Source organism: Camellia sinensis, chromosome 1, assembly GCF_055761805.1.
Source record: "Camellia sinensis isolate YWXY chromosome 1, ASM5576180v1, whole genome shotgun sequence".
Taxonomy (NCBI): domain Eukaryota; kingdom Viridiplantae; phylum Streptophyta; class Magnoliopsida; order Ericales; family Theaceae; genus Camellia; species Camellia sinensis.
This window is the reverse complement of record NC_138961.1, coordinates 6,050,849-6,069,707: the sequence shown is the minus strand read 5'-3', so window position 1 is coordinate 6,069,707 and position 18,859 is coordinate 6,050,849. Positions and strand designations below refer to the sequence as shown.

General features: G+C 35.3%; 2 protein-coding genes and 1 pseudogene across 4 annotated transcripts; 2 read left to right on the top strand and 1 right to left on the bottom strand.

Annotated features, from left to right (window-relative positions):
• The first annotated feature begins 1,719 nt into the window (after positions 1 to 1,719).
• LOC114294421 (serine/threonine-protein phosphatase PP1) lies at positions 1,720 to 9,463 on the top strand. 3 transcript variants are annotated; one of them, XM_082871650.1, is made up of 6 exons: positions 1,736 to 2,300; positions 4,782 to 4,843; positions 4,966 to 5,027; positions 6,129 to 6,688; positions 7,395 to 7,643; positions 9,096 to 9,463. In XM_082871650.1, exons 3-6 carry the CDS (start codon positions 5,012 to 5,014, stop codon positions 9,117 to 9,119), a joined length of 849 nt encoding a protein of 282 aa, XP_082727776.1. In that variant the 5' UTR covers positions 1,736 to 2,300; positions 4,782 to 4,843; positions 4,966 to 5,011; the 3' UTR covers positions 9,120 to 9,463. The 3 variants fall into 3 exon arrangements, with proteins under 3 accessions (XP_082727771.1, XP_082727776.1, XP_082727780.1); XM_082871654.1 differs by having other exon boundaries at positions 1,740 to 2,300; positions 4,997 to 5,027; XM_082871645.1 differs by lacking the exons at positions 4,782 to 4,843; positions 4,966 to 5,027 and having other exon boundaries at positions 1,720 to 2,300.
• A 1,681-nt stretch (positions 9,464 to 11,144) lies between these two features.
• On the bottom strand, positions 11,145 to 13,357 carry LOC114294397 (phosphoenolpyruvate carboxylase kinase 1). Its single transcript, XM_028238528.2, has 2 exons — positions 12,204 to 13,357; positions 11,145 to 11,632 (listed from the first exon to the last, which is right to left on the bottom strand). The coding sequence occupies exons 1-2, from the start codon at positions 13,000 to 13,002 to the stop codon at positions 11,577 to 11,579; spliced, it is 855 nt and encodes a 284-aa protein (XP_028094329.2). The 5' UTR covers positions 13,003 to 13,357; the 3' UTR covers positions 11,145 to 11,576.
• Positions 13,358 to 17,761: 4,404 nt separating this feature from the next.
• On the top strand, positions 17,762 to 18,497 carry LOC145789418 (RGG repeats nuclear RNA binding protein A pseudogene; annotated as a pseudogene).
• The last annotated feature ends 362 nt before the right edge of the window (positions 18,498 to 18,859 follow it).

Genomic DNA, 18,859 nt, shown 5'->3' with positions numbered 1-18,859 from the left:
TTTTAGGTATATTTTTGTTAGGTATGTCTAAAAATTAAAAAAAATTGCTCAAAATATTAAAAAAATTCAATAAAAATAAAAAAAACATGAAAAATAAGAAAGTAGAATTTTTTGAAAAATATTTTTGAAAAATGATAACCAAACATGCTATGCCATTCTATTTTAAATAAAATCACTGGTTGTGTAGATCTGGTTTAGACTCGTTCAGGTTTGGGTCGCACAAGCTTGGACTGGTTGGTCTTCTTTGAGATTGGGCTTTATGTTACTGTTAAGTGTGAGCTGGGTCTTTATTTGCAACAAAAAATGGCTGGACTCAATTAATTAGTGTCCAGCTAGGGTAAATTATGAGGGCCAGACTGTTGTGGCTGTGGATGTTGTTTGGGCCCTTCTTTCGAAAATTGGGCTGGATTAGTTTTGTTTAGATGGGTTTAGATGAGCCTTTGTTTCTCCATAGAAGTAGTCTCAAACTTGTTTTATAGTCTTCCATATTAGAGCCCAAAATAGGTGATATAAAATGATGAAAAAAATAGGACAAATTACCAACACCTCTCGAGATTTGACTAAAATACAAATTTCTTCCTGAGGTTTGAGAAATTACATCCCGTCTCCTGAGATTTATATTTTCATAACAAATTGTTTCCTGTGATTTATATTTGCATAACAAATTCCCTCCTAATTTGTTATGCAAATATAACATTCAGGGGCAATTTGTAATTTCTCAAACCTCAAGGGGGAATATGAATTTTAGTCAAATCTTGAGAGGGTGTTGGTAATTTGCCCAAAAAAAAAAGTAATATATAACAGTTCTTAAAGAAGTATTATAAAGCAACAAATACAAACTAATAAAACATAAATAAAAACATCAAAATTCTTAAATAAAATTTATAATCTTAAATTTATCTTTGTCTAATATCTTCCAATCCCTACCAAATGTACATTCAATTATTTCAAATTTTAGAGTTATTTTGGTATATTAACACAGGGAACAAAATTTGTTTCTGCTGATGCTGAAGCTGTGTCTGGTTGATGGTTACTTTTGTTCATTTACCTTTTTATGTGTTTGGCTGTTTTGCTTCTGCTTTATGGCAGTCTCCTATTTGAAAAAAAAAAAAAAAGCAAAAACATAGGGAACAAATTTTGTCCAATCCAAAATGTTATTTGGGTCTTGAGCCTGCCACTATAAGTTCTATTTTAATGATCTAATTTACTCTTAGGCCTATATTGAGAAGTTATTTTTTTATTATTATTAGGCTTTTTTTTTTTGAAAAAACGCACAAAAAAAGTAAAAAAAATAATGTAATCTAAATAAGTCAATAAGTTAATAAACTAATTTTTTTTATAGGCCTAAATTCAATTTTTTTTTTTTAGATATTTCCTAAACTTTTACAAAATTATTATACTAACCGATGTACCACTTATCATATTAATCAATTGAGCCTTGCTAACAAGTGTTCATAGAATACAAATAAAAGACAAAATATATGTAAGACATAATATATTTTTTACTAATATAAATACATTTTTATTGAAATCAATAAATTTTTTAATATTTTTATATATTTTCAAGAAACTTTTTACATAGTTTTCAACATTAAATAATACATAAGAAATACTTGTTAGCATTTATCTAATTAATTTTATATTATATTTTGAATTTCTAAACTTTATAATTACACATGATATTAATTAATTAGTATAAAAAAAAAAAAGTTTGTAAAAGTTTCAATCCATTCTCCAATTTCATATTTTGAACTTCCAAAATTCAAAATCCACGAACCCCTCATTCAAAATGCGCCACCGGAGCCACCACCAGCCCTAATATGCGCACTGCGCACCCCCCCCACCCTCTCTCTCTCTCTCTACTAGGTCAGCTTCTCTCTCTCTTTCCTCCATCTTTCTCCAAAATCGGCCTCTGTGCTCGAAATCAATTTCCACTTTTTTGGGTTTTGAATCACCCGATCTCCAAGTAATGTTTCGAATTCTCTTCAATCCTCAAACCTCACCACCCATATCCACCACCACGCTTCTCTCTACTCTCTTCCCAATCATGCAATAATTAAAATCCCCTTTCTTTCTCTTTCTCACTCCTTAACCCTAATCCTTTTTCTTCAAGATTTTCCAAGAAATGGACCCATCTCTTCTCGATGACATAATCAATCGGCTTCTTGAAGTTAGAGGGAAACCCGGAAAGCAGGTGCAGCTATCGGAGTCGGAGATCAAGCAGTTGTGTGTAGTTTCTAGGGATATTTTCTTGCAACAGCCTAATCTATTGGAACTTGAAGCACCCATCAAAATTTGTGGTATTTTGCATCACACCCACTTGGTTCTTGCTGTGTTTTTGAGTTTTGAGTTTTGAGTTTTGTGTTTTGTGTTTTGGTTTAATTGCTTTAATTATTTGTACTTGGTTTTGTTTTTTTGTTGAATTTGTGCTCTTTTTAGGGACTAAATTGATGGCTTTTAGTTAATGGTTTGTGCCCTATCTGTTTTTTTTATTGGGTTTGTTATGTATGTGTGAGTTAGTTGGAAAGCTTTGTGTAGGGCATGGATTGAATTGCATATCTTTATTGAATTGTTTTTCAGTTTTGGAATTAGTTGAGAGAGTTTACCCTTTTGCAATCAACCAATATCTACGTATTGAATAACAAAAATCTATACCCATTATGTATGTGTGTAGGGCATGGATTGAATTGCATATCTTTATTGAATTGTTTTTCAGTTTTGGAATTAGTTGAGAGAGTTTACCCTTTTGCAATCAACCAATATCTATGTATTGAATAACAAAAATCTATACCCATTATGTATGTGTGAGTTAGTTTTCCAATTTGGAATACAATGAGTTCGTTTTCTTGAGTTAGTTGGAAAGTTTTGTGTAGGGCATGCATTGAAGTGCATATCTTTATTGAATTTTTTGGAATTAGTTGAGAGAGTTTACGCTTACCCTTTTGCAATATGTCTGTATTGAAGTAACAAAAATCTATACCTAGTGTTAGTGTCGGTCTTCTGGTATGTTCTAGACATTGTTCACAGTAATGAGTTGTGTTGGGTTCTTATTTTGGACATTTTGACTTTAGAATAGAAATGCACCAGCTGCTCTAACTAATTTGTCACCCCTTTCCAAGTGTGATTTCTATGTTATTTAGGGCTGTGCCTAAGGACATATCGGTTGAAGTAGCTTCTTCTTTTTGATCAATCAAAACACTTCCCATACTGTATAAGCTTCTTCCAAAGCATATGGCTTTTTGGATGAAGATGAGGGTATCTGTACTGATGGGACCTGTTCAGTTTACATAATTTTACTATTGTGAATGTTTATGTATATATGGAAGAGACTGTAAATATTTTAGATAATGTGTGAGGTGGGAGTGCTACAGTTATTTTATACTCATTCTGCTGTGCACGCAGAATCTTTATAGATTGATTATTATAATTGCTGATTATGCTCTCTCCCTTCCCTTCTCCCTTGTTCTCTCTCCTTTTTCTATTTAGGGTATTCATAGGGAAAGTGCTATTGCAAGATGTGTAGGTGTGCATGAAACTATAAATGCAATGGAATGGTCCAGACTTGTCTTTTGATACTTCCTAACTGGTTGTTTTGTTTGATCATAGAGTAGTTTTTTTTCCCAGGTTTTTTATGCACCCAATACTCCACTGTTGTGGAGCTTTATGTAGGTTATGTGTAGGATGTTGTTTATGACAATGACAAGGAAAATACACTTACCTGTGTGGCCATGTACGAAACTGGGGCTTGAACACTGAATATCCCTCTTTTAGCTGTGCAGCTGATAAATAAAAAAATAAAATCCTTCTTTTAATTGTGGCAGGGGATGCTGGTATCTGTTCATGACATTATTAAGAATAAATCTTTTGATTTCCCCCTCCTTTTTGCTTTTTCCTTTTGTCTTTTTGTACTTTTCCTTCTTCGTCTTTTTTTTTCTTTCTTTCTTTTCTCCCACATTTCTTTTCTACTAACTTCAGCTAGATGGGCTGCCTTGTCAACTAGGAAGTAGATGCCTTTATTTCAAAATATGCATCCGATATTTTTTATAGTTCATCAGTCTCTGGTGTGTGGAAGTGACCATAGCTTAAGTAATGCATCCAAAATCACTATAGTCTGCTACTATCAATATGGGTGAAGAGATGATTTTTCAAGTGTCATCCATTTGGAAAACATGCGGATATATTTCAAATATCAGAACTAACATATAATGAGTGAGATTAATTAGAGATAAATGTTGATTTTTTGTGGCTGATGTATGTTTCAAATTTCAGAACTAGCATATGTTGATGTGACCTTTATAGAGATATATAAATTTGTTTTGGCTCGTAGCCTTTTGTATATGCGGTAATTAGGTGATGTGAATGATTTTTTTGTTACTTTTGAAATCTTCATGGGATTAACTAAGTATTGTGGTTTTAAATGAATGCGAGGAATTTAACTGTTTGTCAGACTTAAGTTGATGTTTTGGAGGTGATTTTATTATATGCATGGTTGGAAGTTGACACCGCCAGCCTTGATTTTTGTGACTCATATGATATACCTGCTGTTGTTTTGGTGATTAAAATATTAATTGGAAAGGATGCCAATGAAATTTCTTTGTTCTTGGTCACTATATGGCTGTTGTCCTCCTATTGACTGCGTTAGAAAGTGTTAAGAGGTTGTGACTCATGTATGATGCATCTTTTGTCTTCTTGATTTGTGTCTTCTTTAAGTTGCCATTGTTGTTTCTAATTTCAATTATGTGGACTTTTCATGTTTTGAAATATTGAAATGCCCCTGCCAGTTGAACATAATTTTGCATTGTGAGGATAATTTGTATGGGTGTATGTGCTGGGCCAGTGGTTGGTGAGTTTTTTGTTCCTATACCTTTCCTAAAAGATATAGGAAAGATTTATCCAAAAAAATAAAAATAAAAAATAAAATTTCGAAAAGATTTCAGTTTCTTGCTTTCAATATCATTTTTGTAGCAACTGAATCTATGCTGGTGAATGATGCTAGTGCGGGGGAGACCATATGAAGCTTACGCGAGGTATCATGTTCTACCTGCGGCAAATTTTTGTTTTGGATGTTTGGTTGGTTTGGTTTGTAGTTGGCATGGTCAATTTTTTCATATTCTACAGAGGGATAAAGTTAAAAATACGTGATTAGTCACTTCTCTATGTGGTTTTTTTTCCTTGCTAGGTTAGGCGATGTGATGTTAAAAGACTCACTGTTAGATTCTGCAGGAAGGGAAAAAAAAGTTCCCAGTGTGTGCGCATGTTTTGTAGTCACTATGTTACTATAACATTGGTTTTATAAATACTACAATTAACATACAGTGAACTTGTCTTTTGCCTATGCGTTATATAATTTACTAGAGGGGTGTCTCGAGCAATGTGTATAGGCTCCTATTTTTCAAATTAGGTTATCTCACTATTTCTTGCAGTTATGTAGTGCAATTATCTTCCTTGCCACATCAGGCGTTGTGTCATAGTTTCTGCTTAGGTAATATCTGCTCAAATACCAAAAGCCTGCTGCCACAACTTTATAACTGGATAGATTTTGGAAGATGGAGTGTTTTTTTTTTAGTCTGCCGGAAACTGCTGTATTGCTTATCCATTCAATGCAATTCTTTCCATGTTTTCCTGTCTAACATGGTTTGACACAAGTCGTTTTCTTAAAATTGTGATAGGTTTTCTTCTTCTTTATTTTTTTTCCCCAGACCTTGTATTGTATGTTCTTTGCATTAAGTAAATGTAAATGTATACATTACATATGATAATATGTAACTTTTTTCCCCTCCTTATTTGCCGTTGTTCTCTTATGTAAGCTGCAGAATACATTATGTGGTTAGGTCTGTAGATCCATGATAGTTATCTATTTTTCTGGAATTTTTTTTCAGAAGAGTTGTATATGCATATTGGTTTCGTAACCATTTCTCATGTCTCGCCCGTGATTCATAGCTGGATATTAACTCTGATATCCTTGTGGTTTTTTTCTTTTTGCTATGCCTCTGCTGCTGATGAATGATGACTTACAAAATTAACATATGAAGTATCATTTTTATTACAATTTATTTGAAGCTTGTGTTCCCTAAAAAAAGAAGGTTCTTTGAATTTTTTTCTGACAGTGTACTCTGTTTATCACACAGGTGACATTCATGGTCAATATTCTGATCTTCTTAGGCTTTTTGAGTATGGCGGATTACCTCCTCAGGCCAATTACTTATTTTTGGGGGACTACGTTGATCGTGGCAAGCAAAGCCTAGAGACAATTTGCCTTCTTCTTGCATATAAGATAAAATATCCAGAAAACTTTTTCCTACTGAGGGGCAACCATGAGTGTGCTTCTATAAATCGTATATATGGATTTTATGATGAATGTAAGAGAAGATTTAATGTTAGGTTATGGAAAATATTCACAGATTGCTTTAACTGCTTACCCGTGGCAGCCCTAATTGATGAAAAGATTCTATGCATGCATGGGGGCCTTTCTCCTGATCTGCACCACTTGGATGAAATTAGAAATTTACACCGCCCAACTGATGTACCCGATTCTGGTTTGCTTTGTGATCTTCTCTGGTCTGATCCCAGTAGAGATGCTCAAGGTTGGGGAATGAATGACCGGGGAGTTTCTTATACTTTTGGCGCTGACAAGGTGACAGAGTTCCTACAAAAGCATGATTTGGATCTTGTTTGCCGTGCTCACCAGGTTTCTCTTGATACTTATGCTTATTTGGTTCATTAGAATGAAGTGGAATGGAATGATTTTTCCATCAAAATTTTCATTCTCACTTTTGGTTCACTACAAAATTAATTAAAAATACATTGCAAATGGATTCATTATTCACCATTGTAAGGGAATGATCATTCCAGTGAACCAAACACTACCTTGGTTTATTGGTATTTCTCTTTGTTTGTTCTTGAATTTATGTCTTCACTACTAATTACACGGTGGGGAATTAAACCAATGGGAGGCAATTGCATACTTTAAAAAAAAAAAAAAACATACATCGAGCCACAAGTTTAACATAATTATTGTGAACTTCCTTAAGATTTTACTTCACATGGCACTTAGTTCCCCTTTTTATCAAAAATTTGTTATTCGTATAGATGAAAAAATGTTATCTCTTTTACATTATAATATATTACTCTTCTTTAACCCTCTGTTTACATTCCATTTGCATTCGTTTTGATCATTTTAGCTTTACCAAAAGGGGAATTTATGTAATTATGCCAAACCCGTCAGTGTAATTTATCCTTCTATATATAAGTTTATATGGACATTTTGGCACCTGTCTGTCTGTTCGAGACAATCTTTGGAGTAGACCATGGAGAATATGAGTTCTAATCAATTTTAGAAAACCAAAAGTAAGATTTTTAGTTTTGTAATTTATTTTAATTTTACTAAATTGCAGGTTGTAGAGGATGGTTATGAGTTCTTTGCTAACCGACAACTTGTAACCATATTCTCGGCACCCAATTATTGTGGGGAGTTTGACAATGCTGGTGCCATGATGAGTGTCGATGAGACACTTATGTGCTCTTTCCAAATACTAAAACCTGCAGAAAAGAAATCAAAGTTCAATTTTGGAAACACTCCAGGTGTCAATTTCTTTGGCAGCACTACAACAGCTAAACCGGGAAACACTCCAACTGGTGTCAAGGTAAGCGGAGCCTTTTTCACGTCAAAAACATGAATTGATTGTTATTGTTGAACCAGTGTCAAATGATGAGCTGCTCAAGTTGTTTGTGCTGTATGCTGTCTTTTTGTTCCATTTTCAAGGTGGCATAAATTTTGAGTTCTTACATATGTAGTATTATCAGTTTACTCAAATTTTACCCTAAAATATTATTCAAAAATTCATTCCGTATTTTAGGAATCACTTTTTATCTACTTCTCTCAACAAACTCCCTATTCTTTCTCTATTCTATTAAAATAATCTTTTTAATTACTTTTAGATTTGAATATTTTTGTAATAATAAAATAATGAAAACACATCTAAATCAAACACTAGCCAGCGGCAGCAAAGCAGGGCGGTCGACCGGTTAGGCCAATTTTGGGCATTTTTCTTCTTCAGCTACGGGCATTCACAGGACATCCGGGGGGACATCTGGCCGGACAACCCTCCAGTTTTCCTGCACGCCTTCAACAAATATAATAACAATTTATCAAATATGATAGGGAGTCACTGTAGCAACACTTATATTTGGGGGGTTGGATAGGGGGGTTGGATAGGGGAACTGCTGGGGGTGTGTATTGACAAAAAAACTCCTTATTTTGGCTAAGGAGGTAATATAAGGGAAGAGATGGGGATGCTCTAATAACATTACATTACAAAAGCTTATGTATCAGTGAATTAAAAATAAGTTGTAGAGAATAATGCATAGGTTGGAGCTTGGAAGTGCTTGAAAGTTAAAGTGAGTTGGGTATGTGGAATGGATCCAAAGATATGTGAGTGGATCATATATAATCTCGACACTAATGAAGCACTAATGTTTTACGACACCCTTAATATTTGATGAAAACTTTCATCAAACATATATCTAGAGACTAGAACCAATAATAAGTAATTTAATCTATCATTTTTGTGTTTAATAACATATTTTTTATGAAATGTGTGTGCTAGATTTTGTAACTCAACTACACAATTTGGATTTTTTTTACATCAACTCTTTTTCATATAAAAATCTGTGTCTTTGTTGGTAGGTTGGGCTTGTGCCCAATTACACACTAGTCTTATACTGCATGAAAGGCTTTAGGCCTAAAATTAGGATACACTCGGGCAAATAAAAACTTCCATCAAAGAGACGCAAATGAAAGGCTTTCATAAAAATTCTCGTAGAATCAACAGTATGCAACATGGTACATGGTATAGATTACTAGTAATTTAACAATTTGATTTTGAGTATCTTTTCAAACTTTAGCTTTGCTGGTATTAGTATTGAAGTATTTCCCTTTCCAGACAATTGTTCCTATCTCACATTCAGCAGACTATAACACGTTTTTTTACATAAAATGCATGATTACCACATGTACAATTGCATCGCTTTATAGATGCATGTCTCTATTTATAATCGCTTTTGTTAACTATTGAAGTTCTTCCTCTGGCATGCAGTCATTCCTCGGTGCAAAAGTATGAGACCTTTGACTTTGGTGAAGTTGCTGCAGTCCAGTTGGGTCATTGAAGGAAGGGAGAAATTCAAGGTCCATTTAAATTTCACTATGCTCTGATGGAAATTGTGAAAATAAAAAGAAAGAATCATTAGTAACAAATGCAAATATTATTTTTGCTCTTTTTAAAGTTAGTTTGAAAAAAGAAGGGTGAACTCTCCTTCCTCTTCTTCCAACTTTGTACACTAATACCAGCTACAGATGCTGCTCTGAATCATTAGTGTGGGTTCACTATCTCCATCATATTTTTATGATATGAACAATGTCAAGACTGCATGTGCCATGTATTTCAATGTTAGATTTGCGGAGCAATTTGTGAAGAGTAAAAGAAACAACAATAGAAAGAAGAGGGTCATATTTCATGGGATCAAAAAATTTATACTCGTGACTTTTCATGAAAAGAAACAACAATAGAAAGAAGAGTGTCATATTTCATCGAATCACAAAAATTCAACTCCTACTTGACATTTCATGTGGCATGATGAGTGTCATTTTTATTTACGATGGTGATCCTACCTATCCATATAGATTATGATTGATTGTGGTATTAATTAGAGGGTTGGAGATTAGAAAACATGTTGGCCCACTTTAATTTTCAATGCGTTGGTGATGTATCCTATCATTATTCTTTTGTCATTTGTGAACTGAATTGCACTTGTTAACAGCTTTAGTGAAAAGACGAAGATACTCTTGTAGATAAGTATCCTTCTTATGCAAATCAGGGATATTTTTATCATTTTAGGGATATGGAATTCATTTTAACTCCTTTTGTTTTGTTCCATGTATGATTTATCTTCCTATTATTTAGAAATAAGCATATAATCCCTTATATTTTGGATTGTATTTCATACTTGTAAACTTTGACAAAATGATTGATAAAGAAATTATGTGGTTATTTTAAATGATAAGGAGGTAATTTGCATATGGGTCAAACCATAAGATGGTTAAGTGAAATTTACCATTCAATCATGCATTCCATTGATACATATAAGAGTGATATAAATTCAATGATAAATAACATTTTATAAATAGAAAAGTGAAAATTTTCAATTTCAATTTTATTTATTTTTCCTTTTTCATAAATTTACGTGAATGTGGTTCCTTTTTGAGCTTTTATTTTTTTGGTTGAGAAAAGCTATAAATAAATAATAAAAAAAAACACAAATAAAATCACCTCATCACTGATGCAACTATCAAACAAATAGGGTTGTTTGATGCATTTTATTTAACCTGTATATAATTTGTTTTTTTGTTTTTTGTTTTTTTTTTTAAATTTTAGGTGTATCAAATTATTTGGTACGATTTTTCCTTTTGTTAAAATTAAAATTTTTATTTTAAGCATATCCATTGAGTGGGCTCACACCCCTAATTTATTTATATTCAAGCAGAATTACAGATTTTTAATATTTTTTTTATATCTAATTATATTATATATACATATATATTATTTGTTTATATATATTTTTAATCATATCGAGTCGAGTTTAGATTAGAAAATTGATACTGACCCCGCCTCACTCTCCTTGTGAATAACTAAAATATAATTCACTCTCACCTCACATAAGTGTCAAATAAAATAAAATTTGCTCCATTCAAACAAATATGAACAGACTCTTACAAATCGGATTCAAATGACCATTCCTCTACTCGTTGAGAAATAGTAAAGATGTTTAGATGGTATGGTGATGATGTAGTGAGTGACAAAGTGTGGTGAATGTTCACCAAAATTTCATGTTTGTCGATTACAACAGCATGCATGCGTAGAGAGATCTTTGGGCCAAAAGTAAAAGAATAGTGATGTAGTCAGTGACATCATAGACTACTCTATGAAGAAGAAAACTCAAGGACGACACACACTATACACAACAGAAAGAGAATCCCCAAACCAAATGCAAGTAATGTGCCTCCATCTCCTTCAAAATCTAAATTTGCTTTTTCTTCAAGATTCCAAAAATCAAAACCCCACATCAAAATTCCCTACTAATTCCAAATATCCATCAAGATTCTTCTCTTTTGAGATATTATTCAATGCTTGTAAAATTACAAGTAGTGCTCCAAACACTATTACCAAAAATAAAACATCATTCATAATCTCTCTACTTCACCATCAACTTTCTCATACAAAAAAACACAAAGGATTTGATTTTCTCTCTCTCTCTCTCTCATATACATAGTTACCTTTATTCACCATAAAGCACAAACATGTATATTTACATATATACTCCCTCCTCAAGATTCTCTCCAAAACATGGTGAAAAAGAGGACACCTCAACTCTCCCACGGTGCAGAGTTTCATTGGACTTTCTCTTTCTTTTTGGCTCTAAATTTTCCAGGAAAAGCCATGGGATTTGTGAACCATCCATTCAAATTCGCCGGAGGTGTATGTACATCAAAGGTCGGACCAATTAGTTTTTGAAGCAAATTTTCATGTGAGATCAATCATTGATTGGGTCTGTCCTCCATTGATAATCCATGGATGTCCTGCATTCAATAAAGACGGAATAAAATGAGAATATAATTCGGACGAAACCACAAAGAAAACTATGTTCAAATATAAACGTTCTCTGTTTGGTAGCAGAGAAAGTCAACGAAAATCAGCAGAATGATGCCAAATCCTTGCTAAAACCCTTCATTTTTTAATATCTAAGTTAGACTCACTTGTACTAAATTATAGACTTACTCGAGAACAACTATAACACTAACATTTTTGTCCTATGCTATTTTTCTTCAATTTCTCAGCACCCAAACACTAAATTGGAGTTTGTCTAGCAAAATTAGAGGTAAATTGGAAATTTCAATATATAGACTAGGGTGGTTAAGCAAATCATGCTACTCGAGTCAAGCCCATTCGACATAGACTCATTATGTAAATAAATTAAATTTAAACAATTTACTACTTAGGTCGATAAGCTTTCATACACTATAAAAAATCAAACTACTCAACCTTAATACTCTATTCTCCACTCTTTCCCTTCATTTTCTCAGCAACTAAACAGACAATTACAGAGCATGCATGGATGTAAATACAGGAAATTGAAGTAGAATTACTTACTCAGAACTTGTTCTGCCGATAACCGCCTAGAAACATCCTTACATATCATCTTTCTCAACAAATCCTTCGCCTCCGACGACACCGACCTAAAAACCCTAGCCGGAAACCTCAAATTCCCCCTCATCACCGCCTCAAAAGTCTCCACCGCAGTCTCACCGTAAAACGGCGGAACACCGGCGATCATAATATACAAAATAACGCCGGCGCTCCACACATCCACCTTCTCATTATACTCCCTCCCATACAAAACCTCCGGCGCCACATAGTACGGCGTCCCAACCACCCCTCTCATCGTCCGCCTCTCACCGCCGCCGCCGCCACCAAACCACTCTGCCGATCCGAAATCCGCGAGCTTCAATTTGTTCCGCGAATCGAAAATAATGTTGTCCGGCTTTATATCTCGATGAGAAACCCCCATGCGGTGACAGTACGATATAGCGGAGATGAGAGGTTTGAAAATTGAGGCCGCTTCGGGTTCGGAGAAGGTGGTTGTGGTAGTGGTGATGCGGTGGAAGAGGTCGCCGGAGTCGCAGAGGTCGGTGATGATGTGGAGGGAGGTTTCGTCTTCGTAGATTTTGTGAAGTTGGAGAATGTTGGGATGGCCGGACAAGAGGTGGAGGATTTTGGGCTCTTTTTCGAGGCATTCAAGGTCGGTGGAGTCGGAGAGGAGGCGTTTTTCGATTGATTTGCAGGCGAAGGAGTCGCCGGAGATGGTGGAGATGCAGCGGTAGACGACGCCGAAGCGGCCACGGCCGATCTCTTCGCACAATTGGTAATCACGCTTCAATCCTTCAGACATAGCTTGCTATTTTTGTTTGAATGTGAAGAAGACAGGTTGGGTTGTTGTGTGTTTATTCTTTTTTGTTTGTTTGGTTGGTTTAAGAAGAGGAGGGAGGGGCTTAGGGAGGTTTTATAAGAGGGAAGGAAAAGGAATATTCCTAGGTGGCTATTATTTGAAAATCATAGGATACTAGTATCATAGTAAACCACGGGGTGGTGGTGCCGTGAAGAATTGTTGGTCTTCCACACATGTATATGAGCACAGCTCAATTTTTGAGAGTATCATTTATTTACTGAAATTGATTCTGCTTTATTTTATTTGTGATTTTGTCTTTTATGTTGGCTTGGTGCATTTTCCGCTGATTTCGGTGGTGCGTTTTTTCCTTGTAAATTTATAAAGCCTTGGGAATAACACATATAAAATGTGTATAAAACGCACATTATATAGGTTTCATAATAAATTTCATATTCAGATATTTAATAAAAAATTTAATAATTTTTTTAAAATTTTTAATATTACTGAGATTGAGATTGTAATGATACCTCCAAGAAATACTTTTTATTTATTTAACATAAATAAATAAGGAAAATGTTTGAGAGCCACAATTTTTGTGGCTCAAATGGTTCAAAATTGTCAAAATGACGTCGTTTTGACAATTTTGAAGTTGTTTTGTACTCAAAACAACATCGTTTTAGTAATTTCGAGTCATTTGAATCACAAAAATTATGACACTCAATCATTACTGAATAAATAAATAGTATCACAGTAAAAGCATGTTGGATGAGTGTTCTATATGGGCGGGCAACCTAAATCAACAGTCAGCTTATTGTTTTGGATGGCTTTGTTAACTTCGTTTGGAGACAAAGTGGGCCTATTCTAAAGTGACACTTATTAATCCCACTTTTGGTGAACAAATTGGGATAGTTGACTACTAATTTCATCTTAGAAAATGCATCAAACCCCCACTGGAGCGACCCCCAGGATTTCCAGTGGGGTCTGATTGGTCCAAAAAAAAATTTTTTTTTTTTTTTTTTCAAGTCTTGCGCAGCTTCCACGTGGGACTGGGGTGCTAGGGGTCTCCAGCACGGCTGTTTCATGTATTGTGAGGAAGTTATTGAAGCCTATACAAAATGTTACCCGCTCCATTTTAAAATAATAGTTTTTTAAAAAAAAAAATTAGTTTTTTATAGTGTAATTATTACATTTTAAAAATATTAATTTTCATTTTTTGAAAATATCAATTATCATAATTGTATTTTTTGTGTTATTAATGAATTTAAAAGAAGGGCAAAATAGTAAGTTTATATTATTTTATTTCTTGATTTTTGAAAAGTAAATAATATTTTAAATATTTCTTGATTTTTGAGATAATAAAAAATGGAACAAATGACTAACATTTTAGAACGAATGGAGTATTTAATGTATTTAAAATATAAGGTAAATTATATTTTTATTATGAGTTATTTATTATCATTGAATAAAAAATAATTTTATTATATTATTTATAAGGCAAATGTTGTTTTTGATCACCATGGAGCCCTTGTATTATATTCTCAAGCTCCTAGTTTTGTATAACTTTTTTTTGTTAACAATGATATTAGTGAGATGGGTAATCCACGATGTGTAACCAACTAATGTCATAAATAATATTTGCCTCTTTATCAAAAAATAAAAATAACTAAAGAATAATTTTGTATCCAACGGTGTCATATACAAATTCTTAAGATCAAACATAGAATATGTGGAGACTACATTTTATATAGAGTTAAATGGAAAAATTTCTCTTTATATCTTGTAATCAAACAAAATCTTAGAGTATTATTTCAAATCAAGCAATCGTTATTTGTTATTTTTATATTATTCCTTTCGAATAATGTTACATACGAGATGGATCCCACTATATATATATATAGTATACAATTATTTGATTAAAGTGGAATAAATAATGACATAAAATTTGAAAAATTATTTTTGAAAACAAACGAAAAATCTTTGTTCAAAAAAAAAAAAGAAAACAAACGAAAAATTATTTGGTGGTCCAAGGACATCACTCGTTAATGTCACTTATCAATCATCAAACACCATGTCTCTTATTGTTTTCTTATATAATCTAATATAAAATTGTAAACTCTACCCTTCTATCAATAATAATACTTTTAAGGCACTACATGACCATACTTGAAGATTACTAAAACAACTCAAAACAAAGACGCCCTAAGTAAGTGTAATCCCATTCGGGGAGTTGTACATAATACATTGTACAGAGGCGTGCCAAAAGTGGAAATTCATCTGATATATTAAAGTCAAGTTTGGGAAGATTAAATAAGTGTACTTTTTGACTTTTTTTATATTATGTGTAGAAAAAGTAGAGGTGATATGTTAATTGATGTGACTCAAAAAAAATAAAAAAATAAAATAAGTGTGCTTTTTTAGGTTAGGCAAACTTGACCTAAAAGTGAGAAGCGTTTCCAAATTGTACAGCTTTTCTAATGTTTGACAATTTCGATTTTTCCTCCCTTTTTGTAAGAATTTATGTATTATTGATTGATATTGATTGATTTATTACAAGATTAATTGATTAATTACAATTCCTATACAATCTATATATAGAAGAAAATGTGGTAGTAGGTGTAGTGGAGGTGATAGTGGGTTAGGTGAAGTGGAGTGTGTGGTGAAGTGGAGGTAGGTGAAGTGGAGTGTGTAGTGGAGTAGGTGAAGGTAAAGATGGGAAATTCTAACAGCCCCTCGCAAACTCAAGGAGGAGAGAAACTAACCAACTTGAGTTTGGAGAGAGTAACAAAACAAGAAAATACAGAAAAATAAAAAAGGATAGGAGACACTGTATGGTCGTGTCAGACCGTTGGTGAAGACACTGTATGGGGTGTCATAACGTTGTAGAGGACACTGTATGGTGGTGTCAGACCGATGTAGAAGACAGTTTATGGGGTCATGTCGGACCGTTGTACAAACTAACCGGAATCTATGTCGGGACAGTTTACAGAGTCTTGTCGGACCCATAAAGGAGCTAACCGGAATCAATGTCGGGACAGTTTACAGAGTCTTGTCGGACCCATAAAGGAGCTAACCGGAATCAATGTCGGGACAGTTTACAGAGTCTTGTCGGACCCATAAAGGAGCTAACCGGTATCAAATGTCGGGACAGTTTATAGAGTCTTGTCGGACCCTTGGAAAAGTGGCATCCTCAAAAGGTGTGCCCAATTGTGTCAAAAGGCGTGCCATCAAAAGGCGTGCCCAATTCATCAAAAGGTGTGCCGGACATGATGGCGAGGCACGTGGGCGCCTTGGCTTGCGTGCCCGTTTGTCGGCTGGTGGCAAGAGGCGCGCGATGCGCGTGGCTGCCTCGGCTATAAGACAGAGGCTGAGGCTAAGGCAGAGAAAAGCTGTGAAAAACCTCTGAAAAAACAAAAAACGCTTCTTCGTTTTGCTGAGAGAGATAGTTCGTAACACTCTGTTGTCTGAGAGAGAGTTCTGAGAGAGATACTCTGTAATACTCTGTGGCCCAGAAAATGGCTTCATCTTCCCGGAGTCTGCTCACTCTCTTTCCCGACCTCAATGAGTCAACAAGAGAGACAACTGGTGTGGTTGCACTGGAAACGCAACCAAGCGCCTCGGAGTTTGCTCCGTTGAACTTTCCGATGCGGTCGGTGGAGCAAAGAATGGCAGTGCAGTCGGATGTGGAGGCCAATCAGTATACTCTGAAGGCATGTGTGGAAAGCATGACGGCGGTCACAAACTTGTCGAACCGGCTGCAGAGTAGGACAAATGAGGTGCAGCATTTAAACTCCCAGCTGGCTCTGCTCCAACGCATGTATAAGGATGCGCGAGCAGAGATAAGCGTGCTAAGGGCAGAAAACAAGGAGCTGAAGCGGAAGGCCACCGTGATGTTCCGATTTGGAGGTCCGCCATATGCTGCAGTGGAGGAGTATGGGGGAGTGAACGTGCTCGGTGGACAAGGAAACACGGAGGCAACACCGTCAAGGGCTGCTCAGGACGGAGGCAAGAAGAAGAGACCGGCAGCAGAGTAGAGAAGAAAAATTCCACTTGTGGATGTGGTTTTTTTTTTTTTTTTTTTTTTTTTTTGATGTAAAATGGTGATCGGGGTGAGCCCCGACATGAATAAAAGATGGGCTGTCGTGTTTTTGATTGATTTATGTTGTTTTGTTTTTGTTTTTGATTTTGTTTTTATATATATATATATATATATAGTTTTTTTTTTTTTTTTTTTTTTTTTTTTTGTTAATAAAAATAATAATAAGAAGAATAATATGGCACATTGAACAGCATGATGGCTTAGCTTTGGTGGGTGGAGTCTGTGGGGGAAGTGCAGAAGTGGACGGTGGATGCAAAGTGAGGAGAGAGAGTGGGTGTAAAGTGATGTAAAGAAAAAATAAAATAATAAAAGAAGAAAAGTAAAACAAAAAGGGTGGTGATTTTGAAAGTGGAAAATAAAAAAAAAAAAGAAAAGAAAAGGAATCATGTAGTGGAAGAAAAAAAGAGCTGTGTATTCTGAATTGTTGCCTCAGACCCACATGGGTTGTCAAAAATAGAATAAAAAAACAAAATGCACATGGGTTGGAAAGTGAAAAAGAGAATAAAAAAAAAATGAAAAGAAATAGATAAAGTGGAGAGTGAGCTGGGTGTTCAGTTTTGTAAAAGGTCTGTTTGGCTCTTCGGAGATGGCGTTGCATTGATTGAGAGCGTCGAGAGCGAACTCGAATGGGGTAAAAGCTACGAGCTTCACGACTTTGCCGAATCGATGGAGGTCAGTCACGGAGTTCCGAACTGCCTCTGTGTTCTGACCGATTTCATCAAGACCATGGGCCAAAAACAGAGCATACCCAGAAGCAGACTCGTAGAGAAGATATAGCGCCAGTGTTGACTGCATTCAAGAGACTCAGCGGCTTCAGTGTCCTCTCTCCTCTGTTCTCTTCTCTTCTCTCTCTCGATGTATATGTGTGTATGTTTGCTTGCTTTCTCTGTCTAAGATTATCGGCGCAGCCTCCCCCGCCGAGTCGGTACGAGTCATAAAAGCGACGCGACTGGAACACGTTCTTACAGTACCTGTACAAGTTCGGGAAGACGAAGGTGGGTTTAATCGAGATCTGGCCAATAATGAAAGTACCTTCAGCAGTAACAATGGTTTCTCTGGAGGGTACAAGCCCGCAGAAGATGGAGATGCAGGGAAGCCCTTTGAAAGACGTGGATACAATGGACCACCTCGTGAGGCTCGCGGTGGTTTCCGTGGTGGTCGTCGTGGTGGTTTCAACAATAGAGAAGAAGTAGAAGGTGAACGTACTCAGAGAGTATTTGAGCGCCGTAGTGGCACCGGACGTGGGAATGAAGTCAAACGTGATGGTGGTGGTAGCAGGAATTGGGGAACTCTCACTGATGAAATTACTCCGGAGAGGGAAGAACCTTCCAAAGAAAATGAGAAGAATGTGGATGCTGAAAAACAATGGGGACAGGAAGATACTGCAGATGCCGAGGTTTGAATTGGTTGAGATCCGGCGGGCGGTCAAGGCAAGGTTGCCGCCCGCCGGAAGGCGAAAAACACCAAGATCTTTAACCTATGGCTCTGATACCATGTAAGAATTTATGTATTATTGATTGATATTGATTGATTTATTACAAGATTAATTGATTAATTACAATTCCTATACAATCTATATATAGAAGAAAATGTGGTAGTAGGTGTAGTGGAGGTGATAGTGGGTTAGGTGAAGTGGAGTGTGTGGTGAAGTGGAGTGTGTAGTGGAGTAGGTGAAGGTAAAGATGGGAAATTCTAACACTTTTTTTGGGCGGAATGAAGGGGGAGGATTCTACTATTGTTGGTGTTATTCGAACAGCTTGCCTA

Bases quoted from the DNA above. Each gene is read 5' to 3' on its own strand.
- LOC114294421 (XM_082871645.1), top strand. From the start codon at position 2,126: ATGGACCCATCTCTTCTCGATGACATAATCAATCGGCTTCTTGAAGTT. The intron at 2,301-6,128 runs GTATTTTGCATC...TTTATCACACAG, and splicing joins AGCACCCATCAAAATTTGTG to GTGACATTCATGGTCAATAT. The intron at 6,689-7,394 runs GTTTCTCTTGAT...ACTAAATTGCAG, and splicing joins TTGTTTGCCGTGCTCACCAG to GTTGTAGAGGATGGTTATGA.
- LOC114294397 (XM_028238528.2), bottom strand. From the start codon at position 13,002: ATGTCTGAAGGATTGAAGCGTGATTACCAATTGTGCGAAGAGATCGGC. The intron at 11,633-12,203 runs GTAAGTAATTCT...TATTGAATGCAG, and splicing joins ATCGGCAGAACAAGTTCTGA to GACATCCATGGATTATCAAT.